Source organism: Nerophis ophidion, linkage group LG07 (genome assembly GCF_033978795.1).
Source record: "Nerophis ophidion isolate RoL-2023_Sa linkage group LG07, RoL_Noph_v1.0, whole genome shotgun sequence".
NCBI lineage: Eukaryota > Metazoa > Chordata > Actinopteri > Syngnathiformes > Syngnathidae > Nerophis > Nerophis ophidion.
Window position 1 is genome coordinate 51,719,737 of NC_084617.1, and position 19,708 is coordinate 51,739,444.

At 37.9% G+C, this 19,708-nt stretch overlaps 1 protein-coding gene across 1 annotated transcript in view; it reads right to left on the reverse strand.

Annotated features, from left to right (window-relative positions):
• Positions 1 to 18,751, reverse strand: part of lnpep (leucyl/cystinyl aminopeptidase) — a 33,704-nt gene extending 14,953 nt beyond the window's left edge. The window contains exons 1-18 of the mRNA XM_061906375.1: positions 18,657 to 18,751; positions 16,177 to 16,379; positions 14,983 to 15,094; positions 14,642 to 14,884; positions 14,148 to 14,338; positions 13,919 to 14,057; positions 11,580 to 11,714; positions 11,386 to 11,506; positions 11,129 to 11,280; positions 10,929 to 11,042; positions 10,727 to 10,858; positions 10,515 to 10,649; positions 10,273 to 10,433; positions 7,622 to 7,710; positions 7,344 to 7,527; positions 7,103 to 7,259; positions 4,431 to 4,615; positions 4,118 to 4,279 (exon numbers count right to left, since the gene is read on the reverse strand). Of these exons, the coding sequence (XP_061762359.1) occupies positions 4,118 to 4,279; positions 4,431 to 4,615; positions 7,103 to 7,259; positions 7,344 to 7,527; positions 7,622 to 7,710; positions 10,273 to 10,433; positions 10,515 to 10,649; positions 10,727 to 10,858; positions 10,929 to 11,042; positions 11,129 to 11,280; positions 11,386 to 11,506; positions 11,580 to 11,714; positions 13,919 to 14,057; positions 14,148 to 14,338; positions 14,642 to 14,884; positions 14,983 to 15,094; positions 16,177 to 16,379; positions 18,657 to 18,728 (2,687 nt within the window). The 5' untranslated portion in view covers positions 18,729 to 18,751. The remainder of the gene's footprint in view (positions 1 to 4,117; positions 4,280 to 4,430; positions 4,616 to 7,102; positions 7,260 to 7,343; positions 7,528 to 7,621; positions 7,711 to 10,272; positions 10,434 to 10,514; positions 10,650 to 10,726; positions 10,859 to 10,928; positions 11,043 to 11,128; positions 11,281 to 11,385; positions 11,507 to 11,579; positions 11,715 to 13,918; positions 14,058 to 14,147; positions 14,339 to 14,641; positions 14,885 to 14,982; positions 15,095 to 16,176; positions 16,380 to 18,656) is intronic.
• Positions 18,752 to 19,708: the final 957 nt, after the last annotated feature.

Sequence of the window (19,708 nt, forward strand, 5' to 3'; positions counted from 1 at the left end):
AAATGCATTAAAAAATAATAATAATAATAAAATAAATCAAATTCTTGGGTTCACAATTCAATTCAGAATCAATTCAACATGATTCCTGATTCAAACCGATTCTCACAATATAATACTTGTAGGGTTGTAACAGTATTGTAGGTACTGGTATTGTGGTTTCAAAATCCTCACAAAAATGCCGTGAGGTGTGACGATATCAAGCTAAAAGTTGGTGAGTGTCATTTTATTGTATAACTTTATCGTTGGCTAATCTGAAAAGAAATTACATCTCCCAAAATCCTCTGCACAGTGCAAGACCAGCAAGGTCGGGGCATGGAACGCCTTAAAAAAGGTGAGGGAAAAAAAGAGGAAGCATACAGTTTTCAAACTCGATAATAATAATCATTATTTTGTCAGACATTTAATTAAAATCCGTCCATAACTTTTTGAGTTATGTTGCTAACAAACAGAAACCAATCTGGCGAAAACATAACTTCTTTGGCAGAGGTAATAAAGTCTGCGTACTGCAAAGCAAAAAAGTGTGCCATTTTTGTTTAGTAAAGCGTCCGGTGGTAGCACGGGTGAACACTGCGGAAAATACGTGTGGTATACGAAGCTACTTAATAAACCAACACCTGGACCATATACAGTATTTAAAGAAAGAAAAACTAAACATCAATTGTGAGGTATTTGCATCATTAAAAGTTAAATTGTCAGTTAACAGTCTCTGACAATCAGCATTTTTAAAATTAATATGAAAAATGACCCACTGTAGAGGACATTGCCTCTCAGAATGTTAAAGTTGAAAGACACTAAACTGTACATTATTGTTTTACACTTGTTACACTGGAGGTTTACCTGGTCAGTTTAAAGACACTCAGCTGTTCAGTTCAATTTATTTCGAACATGCATACGATACAATGTAATGCATCACATATTTTCAGTTGTTTCATTATAGCACATCCAAAAAGGAGTAGGAAGAAGCAGAGCTTAGTTAATCCTACCCCTTTTCATATCATAGCAATTTTATCCTATTTCCTTGTTCTTTGTTTGTAAAGTAACAGTGAATAAATAAATAATATACCATAGTAAGTAAACAAATGTTAAATACATAAATGATCATTATCTAAAAAACAACAACAAACAAACAGAAAACAGGTTCAAGATGTTCATTATAATTATTTTACTTTGTTAATTTGAACAGTCTCCTAAACTGAATCATCTTGTTGCTTTGTTTGATTTCTTTGGTTAATCGATTTCATAATTTAATTCCACATATGGATATGCTACAGGTTTTAAGTGTACAGTTGTGATCAAAATTATTCAACCCCCACAAAATGTTGGTGTTTTAGAAAGTTGGACATTTATTCCGTATTTTGTTTATAGTCATATCAAATAAAGATGTGTCAAATAGACGAATGCAACTTAAATTGTAACACTGTATTTTACAAAATACCAAAAAAGGAAATGTTTCTTAATATCTCATTGACAAAATTATTCAACCCCTTGAAGAGCATAACTCTTAAGAACAGAATTTGAATAAGGTATTTTCAATCAGGTGTTGAAAACATCTGTAGATGTGATCAGAACCATAACGAGCAACTATTAAACTGATTGAAAAAGACTGTGACGCTCAGTTTCTTGTAGATGGTCAATGGTGTATTTGCAACATGGTGAAGTCCAGGGAGTGATCAAAGAAGTCAAGAGAGGAGGTACTTTCTCTTCATAAGAAAGGATATGGATATAAGAAAATAGCAAAGACATTACACATTCCAAGAGACACAGTTGGGAGCATAATTCGCAAGTTTAAAGCTAAAGGCACAGTGGAAACACTACCCGGGCGTGGTAGAAAGAGGATGCTGTGTGCGTACAGTGGTGAAAAACCCCCGGGTAACAGCTGAGGAACTACAACAGGACATTGCAGAGAGGGGAACGCAGGTTTCGTCCCAGACAATAAGGCGCGCACTACGAGATGAAGTCCGCCATGCCAGAACTCCCAGGCGCACCCCACTTCTGACTACCAGCCACAAGAAAATAGACTCCAGTATGCCAAAAATCATCTGGTCAAACCCCAAAGGTTTTGGGAAACTGTTCTATGGAGTGATGAGACAAAACTGGAACTCTTTGGGCCTATGAATCAACGTTATGTCTGGAGTAGAAAAAATGAAGCTTACAAAGAGAAGAACACCTTTCCTACTGTTAAGCATGGTGGGGGGTCAATCATGCTCTGGGGCTGTTTCTCTGCCTCAGGTACCGGGAATCTCCAGCGCGTTCAAGGCATTATGAATTTTATTTCCTACCAGGATATATTAGCTGCAAATGTCATGAAGTCAGTGACGAAGCTGAGGCTTGGGAGACGTTGGACCTTCCAACAGGACAACGATCCCAAGCATACCTCCAAATCAACATCAGAGTGGTTGCAGAAGAAGGGATGGAAGACTCTGGAGTGGCCTTCACAGTCGCCAGACCTTAATCCTATAGAAAACCTGTGGTGGGACTTGAAGAAGGCAGTTGCAGCACGCAAGCCCAAGAATATGAATGAACTGGAGGCCTTTGCCCAAGAGGAATGGGCTAAAATACCTGTAAATCGTCGCAAGAAGCTTGTGTCTGGTTATGTATCACGTTTGAAGGATGTAATTACTGCCAAAGGGTGTTCTACTAAGTACTAAAGATGCATGTAACTAGGGGGTTGAATCATTTTGTCAATGAGATACTAAGAAAAATGTCCTTTTTTGGTATTTTGTAAAATACAGTGTTACAATTTAAGTTGTATTTGTCTATTTGACACATCTTTATTTGACAGGACTATAACTATAAACAGAATACGGAATAAATGTCCAACTTGCTAAAACACCAAAATTGTGTGGCGGTTGAATACATTTGATCACAACTGTACGTGCATACAAATGTTTTAAAACAGATATTCCTCTGATGTTATATTTATCCTCTTTTGTTGAGAAGAATTGTAGAACATTATTGGGTAGCAGGTTAAAGTTTGCTTTGTACATAATTTTAGCTGTTTGCAAATGCCCCAAACTGTTGAATTTCTATGTGTGTGATTCCATTAATAAAGGGTTTGTATGTTCTCTGTAGCCAACATTATGTTATTGTTCTAATTGATCTTTGTTGGAACACCGTTAGTGAATGAAGCGTACATTTGTAGTTGATTCCCCATATTTCTACACAATAACTCAAAGGATGTAATTTAAAAAACTAAATGTGCTTGTAAAAGTGGATGTTCCAGCACTATTCTTTGCACTTAAAAATACACATTAGTATAGTTATAATATGATTAGAACGATTGAGCATTATGTTTCTGTTTATTAACAGGAAGTGTGTCCCTGACACTTCATTTTACACACTTATGACGTTTTTACCAAGCCTTCTTTTGGGGACAAAAATTCAATAAAATCATATTGTGGCTTTAATACCGTGACAATACCATACAGTGGGATTTTAATATTGTTATATCCTGGAATATCAGGTGTATAAATAATAATGAAACCTCTTAAAAACAGGTCACAAAAGCTCCTCTTGGCTGCTAGTATGACGTATAAACATGTGTAATCACAGAGCTGGCATAATAATTTATTTTTTTAAATAACTTATTTTGAATCAATTCAGAATTGTAGTAAATAATAGGAAAGAATCACAAATATGAATTGTGAATTGTACAGCATGCCTACAATTTACAAATAGAGTAAAACATGAAAATTTTATTGCATTACATGCATGTATATTAGAGCAACACAAACAAAGTATTCATATAAAAATGTCCATATCTGTATTTGATTCTTATTAAGTATCATAGATATAATCTAACTTGTACAACTGCTAAAATTCCTCAGTTAAGTTCCCATGAAGAGGCATTTAATTTTACAAAAATGAAAAAAATGATATGCCCTTTTGCAAACTTACTAGCAAGTAAAACAAGATCACTATCTTCATGTTCCAGATAGGAACATAAAAAATAACCACATTTTGGGCATTGTTGAAGGAATTATAGCAAGGTTTGCTCAACCATTTCAGCAAAGACCCGAATGAGAAAACCCAAATTGGCAAACTACAAAAGCCATACATAACCCATTAACGGTATGAAATATTATGATACACGTGTTAATCCTGGCACTATACTTACCACACAATAGTGGGTGAGTGCCGAGTGGATGCTAATCCCTGTAGCATGTTCTGCTTCTCCGAGTCGTAAGTGGCATATTGATACATGGTGAGCAGAGTCCCCCAGTCGTCAGTGGACTGAGCTGCCACGCTGAATACAACTCTCTGCAAATCGCCTGGGATCCTAACAAAAAACATATTTCAGATATCCGTGTGCTTTCGAATATAAATGTAGCCATTCAACCACCGTCTATAGTAAGACAGTAATTTCATCATAAAAGACATATTTGAATATTGATTGTGAACCATTTTGTGTGTTTGTTTTTTTTACTCACTGGAACGTTCCGTTTGAGTCAATATAGTGCCTAAACAAGGCTTTGGCTTGCTGTGTGCAATTGTTTTCCTCAAGATAGCATGCTGTCTCCAAGAGGGCTGAGCGCAATTCCTGGGTGGACACACTATCCGCCTTGGTCCATGTTTGCTCCGCTGTCAGCACGCCAAAGAGATTCAGAATAAACGACTGCAAACATTTAAAATGCAAGTTAGGTATATCACAAAGATAAACTGCTATGGAAAAATTTGACTAAGTTTTAAGCACCATAATGTACCAAGTATAAGCCACAGCTTTTCCCCATGCTTTGAACAATGCTGTGGATAATTTTTGGATAATTTCCGCATTCACAAGCTTTGTGCCGCTAATACATTTAACCTTGTCACATTTGTCCGATGAAATTGCAGAACGGGTCACGGTGGACTAATGAGATTGTTCACATTAAATCAAACACAGTTTAACATTCAGTCAGCCATTTAGCAGGTTAAAGACTTACCCTCATTATGGTACAACATTCATACTCACATTCACGCAGTTTCCTCACTAATAGAAGAGTACTTGAGCAATTCTGATTTTTCTTAGTATTATTTTGGGACTATCCAAAACTTTTGACATACCACATATTGCGCCCTGTACCACACTGACTGTACTACTGGAAGTACAAAATTATTACCGTTGCCCTCAAAATTATTAAAATCTCTTGATAAATGTATTTTTCATAAACATATAACTAATTAAAGAAATGATTTGTGGGAGACATTTATTCTTTGTTTGGGTATCGTTTGTTTTGGGTTTATTTTGGTGTTAGCCTTTGTTTATTTTTGGTGGCTGTATTGAACAACTGTATAAAAGCACAAGAGAGTGGGCGTAGGTTTGTAAGATGGTAGCTCATACGCAAAGGTGGGTAGTAACGCGCTACATTTACTCCGTTACATTTACTTGAGTAACTTTTGGGATAAATTGTACTTCTACGAGTAGTTTTCATGCAACATACTTTTACTTTTACTTGAGTATATTTATTGAAAAGAAACACTACTTTCACTCCGTTCCATTTATCTACATTCAGCTCGCTACTCGCTACTTTTTTTTTATCGATCTATTAATGTTTGTTTTGGTTAATGACAGAGCTTCAAAGTAGAATCTACGCATGCCTGCGTTTCACCAATCACATGCAGTCACTGGTGACGTTGGACCAATCAAACAGAGCCAACCGTACTTCCCGTCAATAGCCTAAAGACTGATCGCACAGTTCCTGTCTTCACAATAAAAGTGCCGCTCCATCGCACCTGCGCTAACAAAATAAGAGTCTCCGAAAGCCAGCGCAAACAAGCTAGCAAGCTACGGAGTTTGCCGCCAATGTATTTCTTGTAAAGTGTATAAAAACGAATATGGAAGCTGGACAGATAAGATGCCAAAAACCAACGACTTTCATGTGGTATTAGACAGAAAAGAGGAACTTTTTTTCTCCTCCATTTGAAAACGTGGACGTCTGATTCCCATCAAAGCAAGTCATCAGAATGAGATAATACACCAACTTATTTTCTTGTCTTCATGAAAGATAGGAATCTATATGTTAAACATGCATGTATATTCACTAAAACACCTTCAACATGTGAAAAAAACGGCAAGATAAATATAAATTATATACTGTATATATATATATATATATATATATATATGTATATATATTATATATATATATATATATATATATATATATATATATATGTGTGTGTGTGTGTGTGTGTGTGTGTATAAATGATATGTGTATATGTATATATGAGGTAGATCACCTCGACTTGGTCATTTACTAAGTAATTGATAAACGTTGAAAAACTTATTGGGGTGTTACCATTTAGTGGTCAATTGTACGGAATATGTACTGTACAATCTACCAATACTAGTTTTAATCAATCAATCAAATCAATGAATGCCTACTGAGGCTATGGTGCTGTTAAGTTATTGTGGCTCAATGTGCCATTTTTTATTTTATTTTAATGTACTATTATTGAATATGTATTATTGTTTTAGTTGCTTAAGAGATATTCCTGGCTCTGAATTTGCTCATTGCTATTTTTATGTTTTTGTGCATTATTTGTTGCCGTAATCAGGTTACTCATCAGTTACTCAGTACTTGAGTAGTTTTTTCACAACATACTTTTTACTTTTACTCAAGTAAATATTTGGTTGACTACTCCTTACTTTTACTTGAGTAATACATTTCTAAAGTAACAGTACTCTTACTTGAGTACAATTTCTGGCTACTCTACCCAACTCTGCTCATACGGTACTTACAGCTACCTCACTCCGTCATGCTAGCTAGCCCTTCACCATAACTCCACACTCACCATAGACTAATACATTCATACATTTTGTGTAATAAACAGGCACATACAACAAATGTCATGTTCTTTCTTCAAACATGTTATAGTCGAGATTTGTCGCTGCCAGAAGCGATAAGAAATGATAGGACTTAGTCGCTACAATAATTGGGACAAGTGTATCACCTTTGCAAATAATCAAATTTCCAATCAAGGCTGAATACGTTTTGACTGCAACTGTAAGCCTTGTGTACATGAAGTAGTACAGTTCAGTTCAGCGTGTTTCATACCTTCTTATCAATATACTTCAGCTCTTTTAAGCATGCAAACTGATTTAAATTGTATATATGTGCACCTTCATGCGGGTGACAAGGCCTTGTTCGTATCGTTTGTTGAGCTGATGATAAATATTGTTGAGCTGCAGCAAGGCCTCTCGTACAGGAGTCGTCTCAGTTTCATTAGACATGTAGTTGAGAAGGCTGAGGACCTGGCGAAAGGACACACGTCCCAGTCTGATGAAGACACAAGAATGTGAAAAGGGGAAAAAACATACTAAGCGAACAACACAACGAAACTAGATTGAATGGCAAACCTACTTAGAGAGAGAAAAGATGTTGTGTATTAGCGAGGCGCGGTCCTCTTGTGTGAGAACTTTGGCATTTATAGACATGGCGTCTATCAGAGCACCCCAACCGTCGTGTCCATAGTCAACAATATAGAAGCCTGTGTTCCTGTAGTTTAGCTTCAGCCACTTCACACTTTCTGGCACCTTAAGAGTCCCTAAGAAAATATAGCAAACAGTATAGGCTGGATTAGCATTTAACATGTACACACATGTTAACGTAATCAAGTGGATCAAAACGCTTTGATTTACCTGACTTGGCACTCAGAGTAAATAACTGTCTGCAGTCTGGAGCCAAACTACAGCTGTCAGTCACATACGTCACCGGAACAGTCCACATGCTAGATAGGAGTGTGAAATTAGAATTACAATTAGTTTCACCTGCTGACTCTCTTTCTATAAGCACGTACAGTTGAACCTCGATTTACAAACCGCTCGTTGTACACACTTTTCCATTTATGTGACCACAGACCAACTAAAAAATATATGCTTGTATTTACGAACCATTGTCTAAGCGTACACCCATTGTGTGCCTCGCAGCGCAGCCCTTTTGTAGTTGGCAGCACAGCGATTGTGGGCGGGTTGATTGATCTCCGGTGCTCATTCAGTCAGCATATCAGTGCTACTAATGTTAAGTTTTGCGATTTTAAACTGTGAGTGTGCCACATGGCTCCTGACAGTGTGTGTCAACAGGGCGGCTGAATACATAAATGTGTTATTTTGGCTTAGTTATTAAACCTATATATTTGATCCATTACCCCCTTGTTATGCTGGTTTCAAATACAGTAATGTATCATGCGTTATATTGTGTTCGAAATGTACAAACCTATTAGCATATGGACTTTTGTCAAGATTAAACTCTAAAAATGTGAATATCGTGCAAAAATTAGCAATTCAACTTCAAATGTGAAACTAATATGTGATATGAACTCATTACATGCAAAGTGAGAAACATCAGGCCTTTATATTCTGATGATCATGGATTACATTTTTTGAGATTTTTAAAGTTTTTTAAAACTGTAAGCAATCATCAAAATATATCAAAAGAAGGCTTGAAATATTCTGAGTTACATGCCGTGAGCCTATGTCATATATAGATTTACATTGTACATCTAATTGGTGGAGTAAACCAACTTTGTATTATATTCTAATTGTTTGGGTTTCACCTGTAAATTGTTTATCATGGATGCATTTGCTTCAATGTATGAACAATTGTATTTACTAACCCTGTTAGAGAAAATACAGTGGGGCAAAAAAGTGTTTAGTCAGCCACTGATTGTGCAAGTTCTCCCACTTAAAATGATGACAGAGGTCTGTAATTTTCATCATAGGTACATTTCAACTGTGAGAGACAGAATGAGAAAAAAAAATCCAGGAATTCACATTGTAGGAATTTTAAAGAATTTATTTGTAAATTATGGTGGAAAATAAGTATTTGGTCACTTAAAACAAGGAAGATCTCTGGTTGTCACAGACCTGTAACTTCTTCTTTAAGAAGCTCTTCTGTCCTCCACTCGTTACCTGTATTAATGGAACCTGTTTGAACTCTTTATCTGTATAAAAGACACCTGTCCACAGCCTCAAACAGTCAGACTCCAAACTCCACTATGGCCAAGACCAAAGAGCTGTCGAAGGACACCAGGAAAAGATTTGTAGACCTGCACTAGACTGGGAAGAGTGAATCTACAACAGGCAAGCAGCTGGGTCGGAAAAATCAACAAAGGGACCAAATATCAGAAAATAGAAGACATACAAGACCACTAATAATCTCCCTCGATCTGGGGCTCCACGCAAGATCTCATCCCGTGGGGTCAAAATGATCGAGAACGGTGAGCAAAAATCCCAGAACCACACAAGGGGACCTGGTGAATGACCTGCAGAGAGCTGGGACCAAAGTAACAAAGGTTACCATCAGTAACACTACGCCAACAGGGAATCAAATCCTGCAGTGCCTGACATGTCCCCCTGCTTAAACCAGTGCATGTCCAGGCCCGTCTGAAGTTTGCCAGAGAGCACATGGATGATACAGCAGAGGATTGGGAGAATTTCATGTGGTCGGATGAAACCAAAATAGAACTTTTTGGTATAAACTCAACTCGTCGTGTTTGGAGGAAGAAGAATACTGAGTTGCATCCCAAGAACACCATACCAACTGTGAAGCATGGGGGTGGAAACATCATGCTTTGAGGCTGTTTTTCTGCTAAGGGGACAGGACGACTGATCCGTTTTAAGGAAAGAATGAATGGGGCCATGTATCGTGAGAATTTGAGCCAAAACCTCCTTCCATCAGTGAGAGCTTTGAAGATGAAACGTGGCTGGGTCTTCCAGCATGACAATGATCCCAAACACACCGCCCGGGCAACGAAGGAGTGGCTCCGTAAGAAGCATTTGAAAGTCCTGGAGTGGCCTAGCTAGTCTCCAGACCCCAACCCCATAGAAAATCTGTGGAGGGAGTTGAAAGTTAGTGTTGCTCAGCGACAGCCCTAAAACATCACTGCTCTCGAGAAGATCTGCATAGAGGAATGGGCCAAAATACCAGCTACTGTGTGCGCACACCTGGTAAAGACCTGTAGCAATCGTTTGACCTCTGTTATTGCCAACAAAGGTTATATTACAAAGTATTGAGTTGAATTTTTGTTATTGACCAAATACTTATTTTCCACCATAATTTACAAATAAATTGTTTAAAATTCCTACAATGTGAATTCCTGGATTTTTTTTCACATTCTGTCTCTCAGAGTTGAAGTGTACCCATGATGAAAATTACAGACCTCTGTCATCATTTTAAGTGGGAGAACTTGCACAATCGGTGGCTGACTAAATACTTTTTTGCCCCACTGTAAATGAAGGTTCTACTGTACTGTGAATAGGAAGAATAAGGAGAAAAGGAATATGCACCCCACCTGGAGGAGTGTGAGGCGTTGTCTGACGTGAGCAAGAAATGCTCCTGTGTTAAGGTCACCTGATCCCCCTTGCGGGACAAAGTCACCAATGGGAAGCCTTTCTGAGATGTCCATGACTTCATCATCTCTGACACGTTAGGGTGCTGATTCGAGAGGTCCACCTAAGAACGGAAAAAAAACAAATCACTAGAGTTTCATGATTTATTGAGAACATTTTTTAGGAATGACAACCAAGCATTTACCTTTGTAAGACTGTTCCAGAGGTCATCAGTGTCTGTGTTTAATCCACTGAACTGTTTCAGATACTGAATGATACCCTTTCTGAACTGCTGATCACCTGGCAAGGAAGCGTTCAACATCAGAAGAATGGCAGCTCCCTGAAGGATCAAGGCATAAGTTTCAAAATACGAAGAAGTATAATAGATAGGTACCATAAATAGACATAAAAGTGCACCTTCTCATAGGAGACTGAGTCGAACATCTCTTGCACCTGCTCTGGTGTGTTGACCTCAGTGGACACGGCGTGGGAGGAGTTTAGTGCATCTTTGTCCATGGCACGGAACCTCATTGCTAAGAACAAGTTGCCCTGCAAACACATGCTACATAAGCACGCAGTAAAGCATCTGATATTCTAATATACTACATTTTGCACTTACAATGTCCAGCTGTGGCAGCACTGTCTGCAAGGACATGTACTGCATGTAAGTGGCAAAGCCCTCGTTTAGCCAAAGGTCACTCCACCAGCTCATTGTGACTAAGTTTCCAAACCACTGGAACAAAATCGAGCTCAGTTATCACACATGAATCAGTATCACCATTTATTATATGCAAATGAACACTAGCACACAATAAGTACCTGATGAGCCAGCTCATGAGCGATGACCGAAGCCACAAGTTGTTTTTCCAGGGGAGAGGACTGTGTCCCCACCAGCAGAGTTGTCTCTCTGAAAGTGATCAGACCCCAATTTTCCATGGCTCCTGCCAAAAAGTCTGGAATGCCTACCAGGTCTGACAAAAGATTACAAGGGATTACAATGGATTAACCCGGTTTAACTATTCTATAAAAGAGAAACATGAGTGGGAGGAAAAGTTTGTTTATCCGCATATGTTCACCTAGTTTCTGAAGAGGATAGTTTATTTCAAAGAAGTCATTATAAAACTCTAGTAGTTTGGATGCTGTGGCTAGAGCGTAGTCAGTGTGATCCCTCTTCTCTGGAACACTGTATACGGACACCTAATACACACAAAAACATCAAAGATATGCAGTCTGACTGGATCAAATGGGTAAGCAAACAAATCAAACCTACTAAAATGTCAGAGACGTTCTTGCTGGTGGGGGTGAAGTTACCAACGATGAAGGCCACCAAGTAGGTACTCATTTTGACGGTGGTCATTGCAAATTCGTCCTGCATAAAGCCATTGGCAAGCAACGTCGTCTTCACCTGAAATACACGGCAATAGAAGAAGTTAGAAAACTAAAACTAACTTGTATATTCTCAGACTGAAAATAATTGTATTTAAATCTAAATACAGCACATTGAATCTCTGTATGTTCCCAATTCAGCATTCGCAAGCGCACAAATATGTGACTTTTTGGACAACAGACATATTTTTTGTTATCCTTTTTTTTTTTTCACTAAACATAGCCAATGTATAGAAGGAAAAAAACTCATGCTTTGAGTGAATACATGATTATAGAGCATAAAATGTACAGTGTATACAGTAGTATACACTACTGTATACACAGTAGTATGACAATGTAACGTCAGTGTAAGATAGTAGCATCCTGTGTGTTGCCACAGCAAAAGTACATTTTACTTTGTAAAAATCTTATTACAAAACTTGCAGCGAGGTGGACACAGGGTAATACTGTATATGATTGGAAGTTGTTATTGGAATTTAAACAGGCAAGCAGTGTGGATTATGTAGAAGCACCTTGGAGAAACATCTTCTCTGACAGCTAGCCGGAATGACCCAGCAGCCTGCGGTAGCCATTTTAAAGTAGGATGACACAGTTGTTTTGCTAGCCTGAGGACCAGGCTAAAAGATAGACTGAGATACTAATTCCAAATGTTCCATCAAACATCTCACATACTCATTCCTGAGTGGTGAGAAGCCTACCAATACAGTTTACCTTTATTATTTTTTTACACAAGGCATATTTAGGGCTAAAACCCAGATAGTGTTTCTATGCATTCAGCTTGTTAACTTCCTTCCTTATGAAGGAACAATGAAAAATTAAGAGAGCTAGGAAAAGTTCTGCAGCTGAATCAGATCGAATAGTTACCCAAATCCCTTTTGTTACAAGTGTTGTTCCAAAATCAGAGAAGAACATCAACGTCAAGCTAGCAGAAGGGTTTGGAGGGGTGTGATTTTCATGGGCATTTCAATTACTCACAATTTTTTGCACTTAGCAATATCAAATACAAATACACCCTAAAAAATAAGGAACAGCAGGAATATTATTGACTCGAGACAACGTTTGAAAATAATAATAAAACAAAATACACAGGATTATATACAACCGCAACATTAAAGTATATCTGTACAGATAATGAGACCAAATACAACAATTGTCTGTAGACTGATAAAGTTCAATTTCAATTGACTGTCCCACTGTTTTGGACCTTATCCAGCCAATGGTTATGTAGAACATGAAAAACACTGGATTGTTGTGTTTTTTGGATGACTGTATGCATGTGTCCAGGGAGTGAATGCTGTTGCTGCAGAGTTACAGTATTTTTTTATGACAACTGTTCTCTTACACCTCAGCTTCGTTGTTGTGAATGACTACACATTTGTTTTAAAGCAGTCAATGCGCTCATTGACTAAAGTAGAGGCCAGTAGTGCCTCTAATTTGATTAGGACCTCACATTTTAAAATCTTTTTTTTTTTACGATATGTTTATGTGCTAATAGACAAGACCCCAAAGAATGGGGCTGTGTTAAAGTACCTCTTCTGTATTATCACTGGTAAACCAGGCACTTACAGTAAATGCCTTACTTTATCACCTTGCAGACTCTAAATGTCACACACACAGATAAGACAAAAATAATGAGAAATAAAAGTAGATCATGACAAAATTCAAAACAGGATCTCCCCCCACCGTTTCCCCCTTAAAAATAAGGGCTTTTCTGTGAAAACAAATTAAAATAATATAATGTTTTGTATCCTCCAAAAGAAGTCATGCAAAATCTGACTCTCTATTTTAACTTTTATTCTCAATCTTGTGCTAACAACCGGCCCAATGCCGACAGTATTCCCTCATGTCCGTCTCCTTGCTTCTCCAAACACACTTCAACACATCCTCATTCTCTGCCAAAACCCTTTCAGGCATGGACGGTGTGTTCGCGTTCTTGGGAACAATGAACATCAAATCAAAACCACATGACCATAAACCATTACCACCAGTAGGTCGTTACAGTATATACATATAGCCTTTTAATTGCGCACTATTGCCTTCTGATGCACCAAAAATTCAGCAAATCATATCATCATAGCAAATTATAACACACCCACGCCCGCACCGCGACAGGTTATGGTTATAGTCCCAGTTTATTTTGAACATTCGTAGTATCTTGTCAATCAAGGGGAAACCTTTCCTCCTATAATAACTTATATTAGACAAGATAAGTCGAGACAGTACCTTCGGCATATTGGAGAGGGCCATGTACTCAAGTTTCCTGTTGATTTTAACCTGAAAGATGGCTTTGAATGATGGCTCATCAAAGCAAGGGAAGGCCTTCCGAGCATAAAGTGGCTCAAATTGGGTAGCAGCGAGAACCCTAAAGATAAACAGGTATATTTTATCAGGATGTTTACACTTAAATGCTGAATTTTACTGCACAGGGATACAAACAGATAGCATTGTGTACCTTTTGTTTCCATCTTGGTCGGTGTACGAACTGTTGTAGAAACCATCGTAGGTGTGTGACAGGTCGGCAGTGTAATCCAAAGTCAACACACAGTTCTGGCCCGCTTTCAGTTCTTTGGAGAACTTAACAGCTATCTGCTGTCTGGGTTTGTACTCAAGTATAGTAACATCACTGGCCTCCCCATTACCAAGCTGGAATAGAGTATGCTTAGGTTAAGCTTTAGAGCCCAAATCAAAATGCCTAAAGATCTACTATTGCTAATTAAGTGCATCTGGTTTGTCTTTAGAAAAGCATTGGAATTTAGTAGGAAAAAGGTTGAACACTATTCAAACTGGGCTAGCAGCAACATAAGCATTACTGCCTGTTCAAATTCAAAAATCTTAACAGCATTATCCAAAAAAATGATAAAATAGAATGATACATTGAAAACATTTAAAAATGCTTTCAGTTACTCGCTCTGCAACATTAAAAAGCCTTATCTGGTCCGTTCTCACCCTGAAGGTTGCTTTGGTAATGTTGAGATTTTCACTGTGCAGGACAATGCGCTTGGTGTTGTGATGTACAGACATGTTGATGACAGTGTGGCCGGTGAAATCCATGTTGTTGAAGTCAGGGGTCAAGGTGAGGTCATAGCTGAGCGGACTTATGCTGCGAGGGAGCCGAAACTCTGCCCAGGGGAAGAGTTCGCTATCAGTGCCGTTAGTAGACGTCTTGTTATTTGATTTTGGGCAACCCATCTGCAAAATTTGATTAATAATCAAATATTTCTGGAGAGCCATTTAACACAGAATGAGATAAATGTGCAAAGAAAAACACACGCACTACTTTTTCTTACCTTAGTAAAGGTGCATCCAGGCAAAAAGTACAATACCATAGTCATGGAGGCCACTATTACCAGAAATAACACACAAACAATTGTGGTGCGGGCTGAAGGAAGCGAACACGATCTAAAACAGAGGAGAGTTAAACATCAAAATCAACAGTAAATCATATAGTCAGAGTTTATCAATTACAAAAAAGTTTGTCAGTGTATACAATTGAATTTATTATTTAATTACTGAATAATCTAGCAGTCTTTATTCTTTTCATTCCGTCTCAGTAAATGTTTATATGTAAATACGTTAAAAGGGACCTATGATGAATTTTTTTTCTTTTTTGACTTCTAAATGTTACAAATGTAGATACTCCTTTAAAAAACACCAAAACTTCAAATCATAAGGTTCATGCATTTGGGCATAAGCTTGCATATGTAGTATTGGATGCCTCTACTTGCTGGGTTTTGCAGTCTGACTATCTGACTACGTTGCGACGTCACCACGGGGTGGAAGCATTTATTTAGACAATAAGTAAAGCTTTAGAGCAATAGAATATCCTCCCATCTATTTCAGGCTATGAGGTAGGATATAATCTTGGCATATGCGCAATAACATTGACATGCGACATGATAGATGTTGCAAAAAAATTGTTTTTTATGAACTCTTTGAATCGATCGGAGAATGTGCAGGTGTACCTGATTTTGTGACCGGGTGAATCTACAGTAAATAATGTTTATGAAGTTTATTTTAGACCACGTGTGTAAAAAAAAATACAGCGGTGATGACTTCAAGATGTATATATTAAACAATGTACGTTTTCAAATGATAAATTATGATAAATTTAGGTGGGGTGGGCCTCGTTTATTTGTAATCTGGGAATGCCTCAAGAAACGAACATCTTGAAGACAGACTCAAAAGGCGGGCTATAAAAGTACCTCTGGAGCAAAATTAAAACCCCAGCATATATAATATATATTATATATACCACAAGGAAGTGTTAAATGTAGATTGAAGTAATCAAAGGTATGCATCAGTACTTGCTGAGACATGAATAATCTGCTTCTTCCTATTGCTTTTCAGGATGTTGAATTAAGCAAGTTCCAAGTGTCATCACATGATGTTCCTTATTGCAACTTTGTTAAGGCATGTTCAAAATAAACTATATCATTTCTAATACCATTACCACAGTAAAAAGTCAAGAAAAAGCCCGTTACCTGGGTGGAAGCTGTCTGACGTAAGGGGAGGAGTGAGTTCTCTGGGCAGAGCTGCGATTCATAAAGGACATTCCTAGTAGTCGAGCTGAAGACTCACAGTCCTCCTCATCGTCATCCACATCATTCTCCCCTAGGCCTCGCACCAGCAGCCGAGAGCTGCGAGGCTCATACGCCACCTCCTCTGGGTCAAGAGCCGGAAATGTCTGTATACATACACAGTGGAAAGGCCATTATTACATACAATCAATGGACGCAACTTTAGGCACGCCTGCGAATTCTAATTTAATCTAACAACAGCACTATATCAGAAAAAGTCACAATATTGTAGGGAATCAAACTTAGATGTTTTCAATGTATTACTTATAAAATTTTGATCCAAAGAGGATGGCTTTATTGGCTTTCATTACCGCCATTTAATAGTTCTCGGGGCCACATTTCCAGAAAGCTAAAGACCAGGAGGCCGGACTTCTTTCTTCAATGTTCTTCTTGTTTTGATAACCTGCAGTGGATGTTTTTTTTTGTTCTATTTTTTGGGTCAGATTTACACATTTCAAAAAAAAAATGCTGTTCTGCAAAACAAAACTGTCCACTGTAGTGGAATGTCAATGAAAGAATCTGCTGATTAGGGATTGTGCAATATGGGCGATATAGGCTAAAATCTACATTGGGATATATAATGCAGACTCTTGCAATAACAATATATATCACTATATATTATTTGGCATTAAAATGGTAATATAACAATTTCAAAACAATTTAGAAAGGTTCATGATTTGTCTGATGACGGATGTGGTTATTTCGATTTTTATGCGATTCTCAGATTTTATTAATCTGCTTGCTAATTTACTAATAATAGCTGAAAACTGGTTACTGTTGTAACTGGTTTTCTATTTACACTTTTTATAAAAATTTAGTAATCATTTATTCTTCTGTTGTTTGGCTACTTCATATTAGTTTTTGGTGACACTCAAAATGTGGGTATTGATCCAATACTAATTTTTGATCACATTTGTAATCACAACAAAACAAGACAGTAGTGCAACAATAGAAATGAAGTATTTAAATTTTTTCCTTTTCCCTTTTTTCAAAGTCAATAGTATAACCTAACTAAGCAAGCAAAAACTGATACTGGCTCTGATTTATATATTTTGTTTTTTGCTCCTAAAGTCATTATTTTTTGTCCAGGGTCTCATTTCCTGAGTTTGTAAACAATTGCAAAAAAGATGAACAAAGATTTTGCAATAAAAAGTGTCAAGGACGCGACATTGCAATTTAGGACATGGCCGTTCACTTGTCACTGTAAATTTGGCAAGAGACGGCTAGATTGTGCCTTTGAAAAAATATGAATTCTTGATTTTAAAATCTCTATTTTCACCCAAATTTTTGCTTGCATATATTATTTACCTAAGTGCTTGTTTATATCTTTGTTTAGCGTTAATATTTATTTTTTTAGATTGAACAAGACAACACAGCATACCAAGTCAAATTCTTAATGTGTTAAACGTACTTGGCCAATGGAGCTGATTCTGATCTTGATATCGTCCAATCCGCCCACGCTCTCATGTTTTTAAGAATATGCTGCAAAGAAGTTTGTCTTTTTTAAGTTTTGAACTGAACTCGCTGGTTTGGTGTCAATCCAGAGCTGGATTTTCAATGTTTAGCCTTGACAGAGATCTGTGCCCTACTGATGATAATGTAATTATACTAATCAAATGTCTTCATAATGTTTCCCTTCTTATATAAAAGGCTCAGCAACCCGCGGCTCCGGAGCCGCATGCGGCTCTTTGATCACTCTGATGTGGCTCAGCTGCATACTTGCCGACCTCCCCCCCCCCCCCCCCCCCCCCCCAAAATTTTTCCTGGAGGTTTCCGGATTTCAGTGCCTCTCCCAGAAATCTCCCGGGGCAAATAGTCTACTATTTTCACCCGGACAACAATATTGAGGCCATGCCGTGATAGCAATGCCTTTAACGTCCTCAAGATCATGTTGTCGCGTCCGCTTTTACACCATGCTATCTGCGAGCCCGCCGATGTCGTCGCGTCCGCTTTTGCACCATGCTATCTGTGTGCCAGCCGGGCAAATATAGTATGCGGCCGCTATCAACACACGTAAGTGAGTACAAGGCATACTTGCTCAACAGCCATACAGGTTACACTAAGAGTTTTCATATAAACAACTTTAACACTCTTATTAATATGCGCCACACTGTGAACCCACACCAAACAAGAATGACAAACACATTTTGGGAAAACATCTGCACTGTAACACAACATAAAGACAGCAGAACAAATATCCAGAATCCCATGCATCCCTAACTCTTCCAGGCTACATTATACACCCCCGCTACCACAAAATCTCATTATAATGTGCAGGTGTAAGCAGTGAGTATTGAATTTGTGTTTTAAAGCATGACAGATGCAACAATTTAAGAAAACAACACTCCTGAGTCCCAATAAACAGTAAGATGATTTGAGCGTACCGGATATGATGTGGAGTCTTTGGCCAGATCCACAATGTCAGGCTCTTCTTCAAACATGCTATTTTCAATCATGTTCCTTGGAAGGCTTGCTCGCTCTATAGCCGGAAGAAAGAACGAGTCATAAAGAAAACATGTCTCACAAGAGGAAAAGAAAGATGTTAAAAGATGAGCGCATGCACATGGCTTCAACTCCTCCCTAGCATTATGCGTGCCGCAGAATTCCATTCTAGGTCTAATTTCATTTGGCATCACTTACTCTCTTATGGAAACTCAATTAGACAACACAGCGGCTCTTAACGCTGTACCTGTCGAACGAACCAGCAGAATCAGCTAAATTCTGGCACCACCCTGTAACTGCAGTTAGGGTGGGAATGGCAAGGATTTTTTTTTCAAAATTTCCAAAACAGAAATTCCAACAGAAACTTATCAACTACAATATTAAAGGCCTACTGATATGAGATTTTCTTATTTAAACGGGGATAGCAGGTCCATTCTATGTGTCAGACTTAATCATTTCGCGATATTGCCATATTTTTGCTGAAAGGATTTACTAGAGAACATCGACGATAAAGTTCGCAACTTTTGGTGCTGATAAAAAAGCCTTGTCTTTACCGGAAGTCGCAGACAATGACGTCACAAGGGTAAGGGCTCCTCACGTCCTCACATTGTTTTTAATGGGAGCCTCCAGCAGCAAGAGCTATTCGGACAAAGAAAACGCCAATTTCCCCATTGATTTGAGCGAGGATGAAAGATTAGTGGATGATGATATTGATAGCGAAGGACTAGAAAAATAATACATAACTAAATAGTTTAAAAAAAACTTAACTCTCCCTTCACTATTGGTCTCATTTTGTATTTTACAGAGAACCAGCATCCTCTACAATAGACGTTTGATTTAGTTTACTTATTTTGTCAGTTTTACATAGACGTTTGATTTAGTTTACTTATTTTGTCAGTTTTACAGGAGCGTTCTGCTGTTTTTAAGGACCTTCTGCAGAAAAACTTTGTCAAAAATCATCTCTTTTTTTAAGAATCTGCTGCAAGATGCTGTT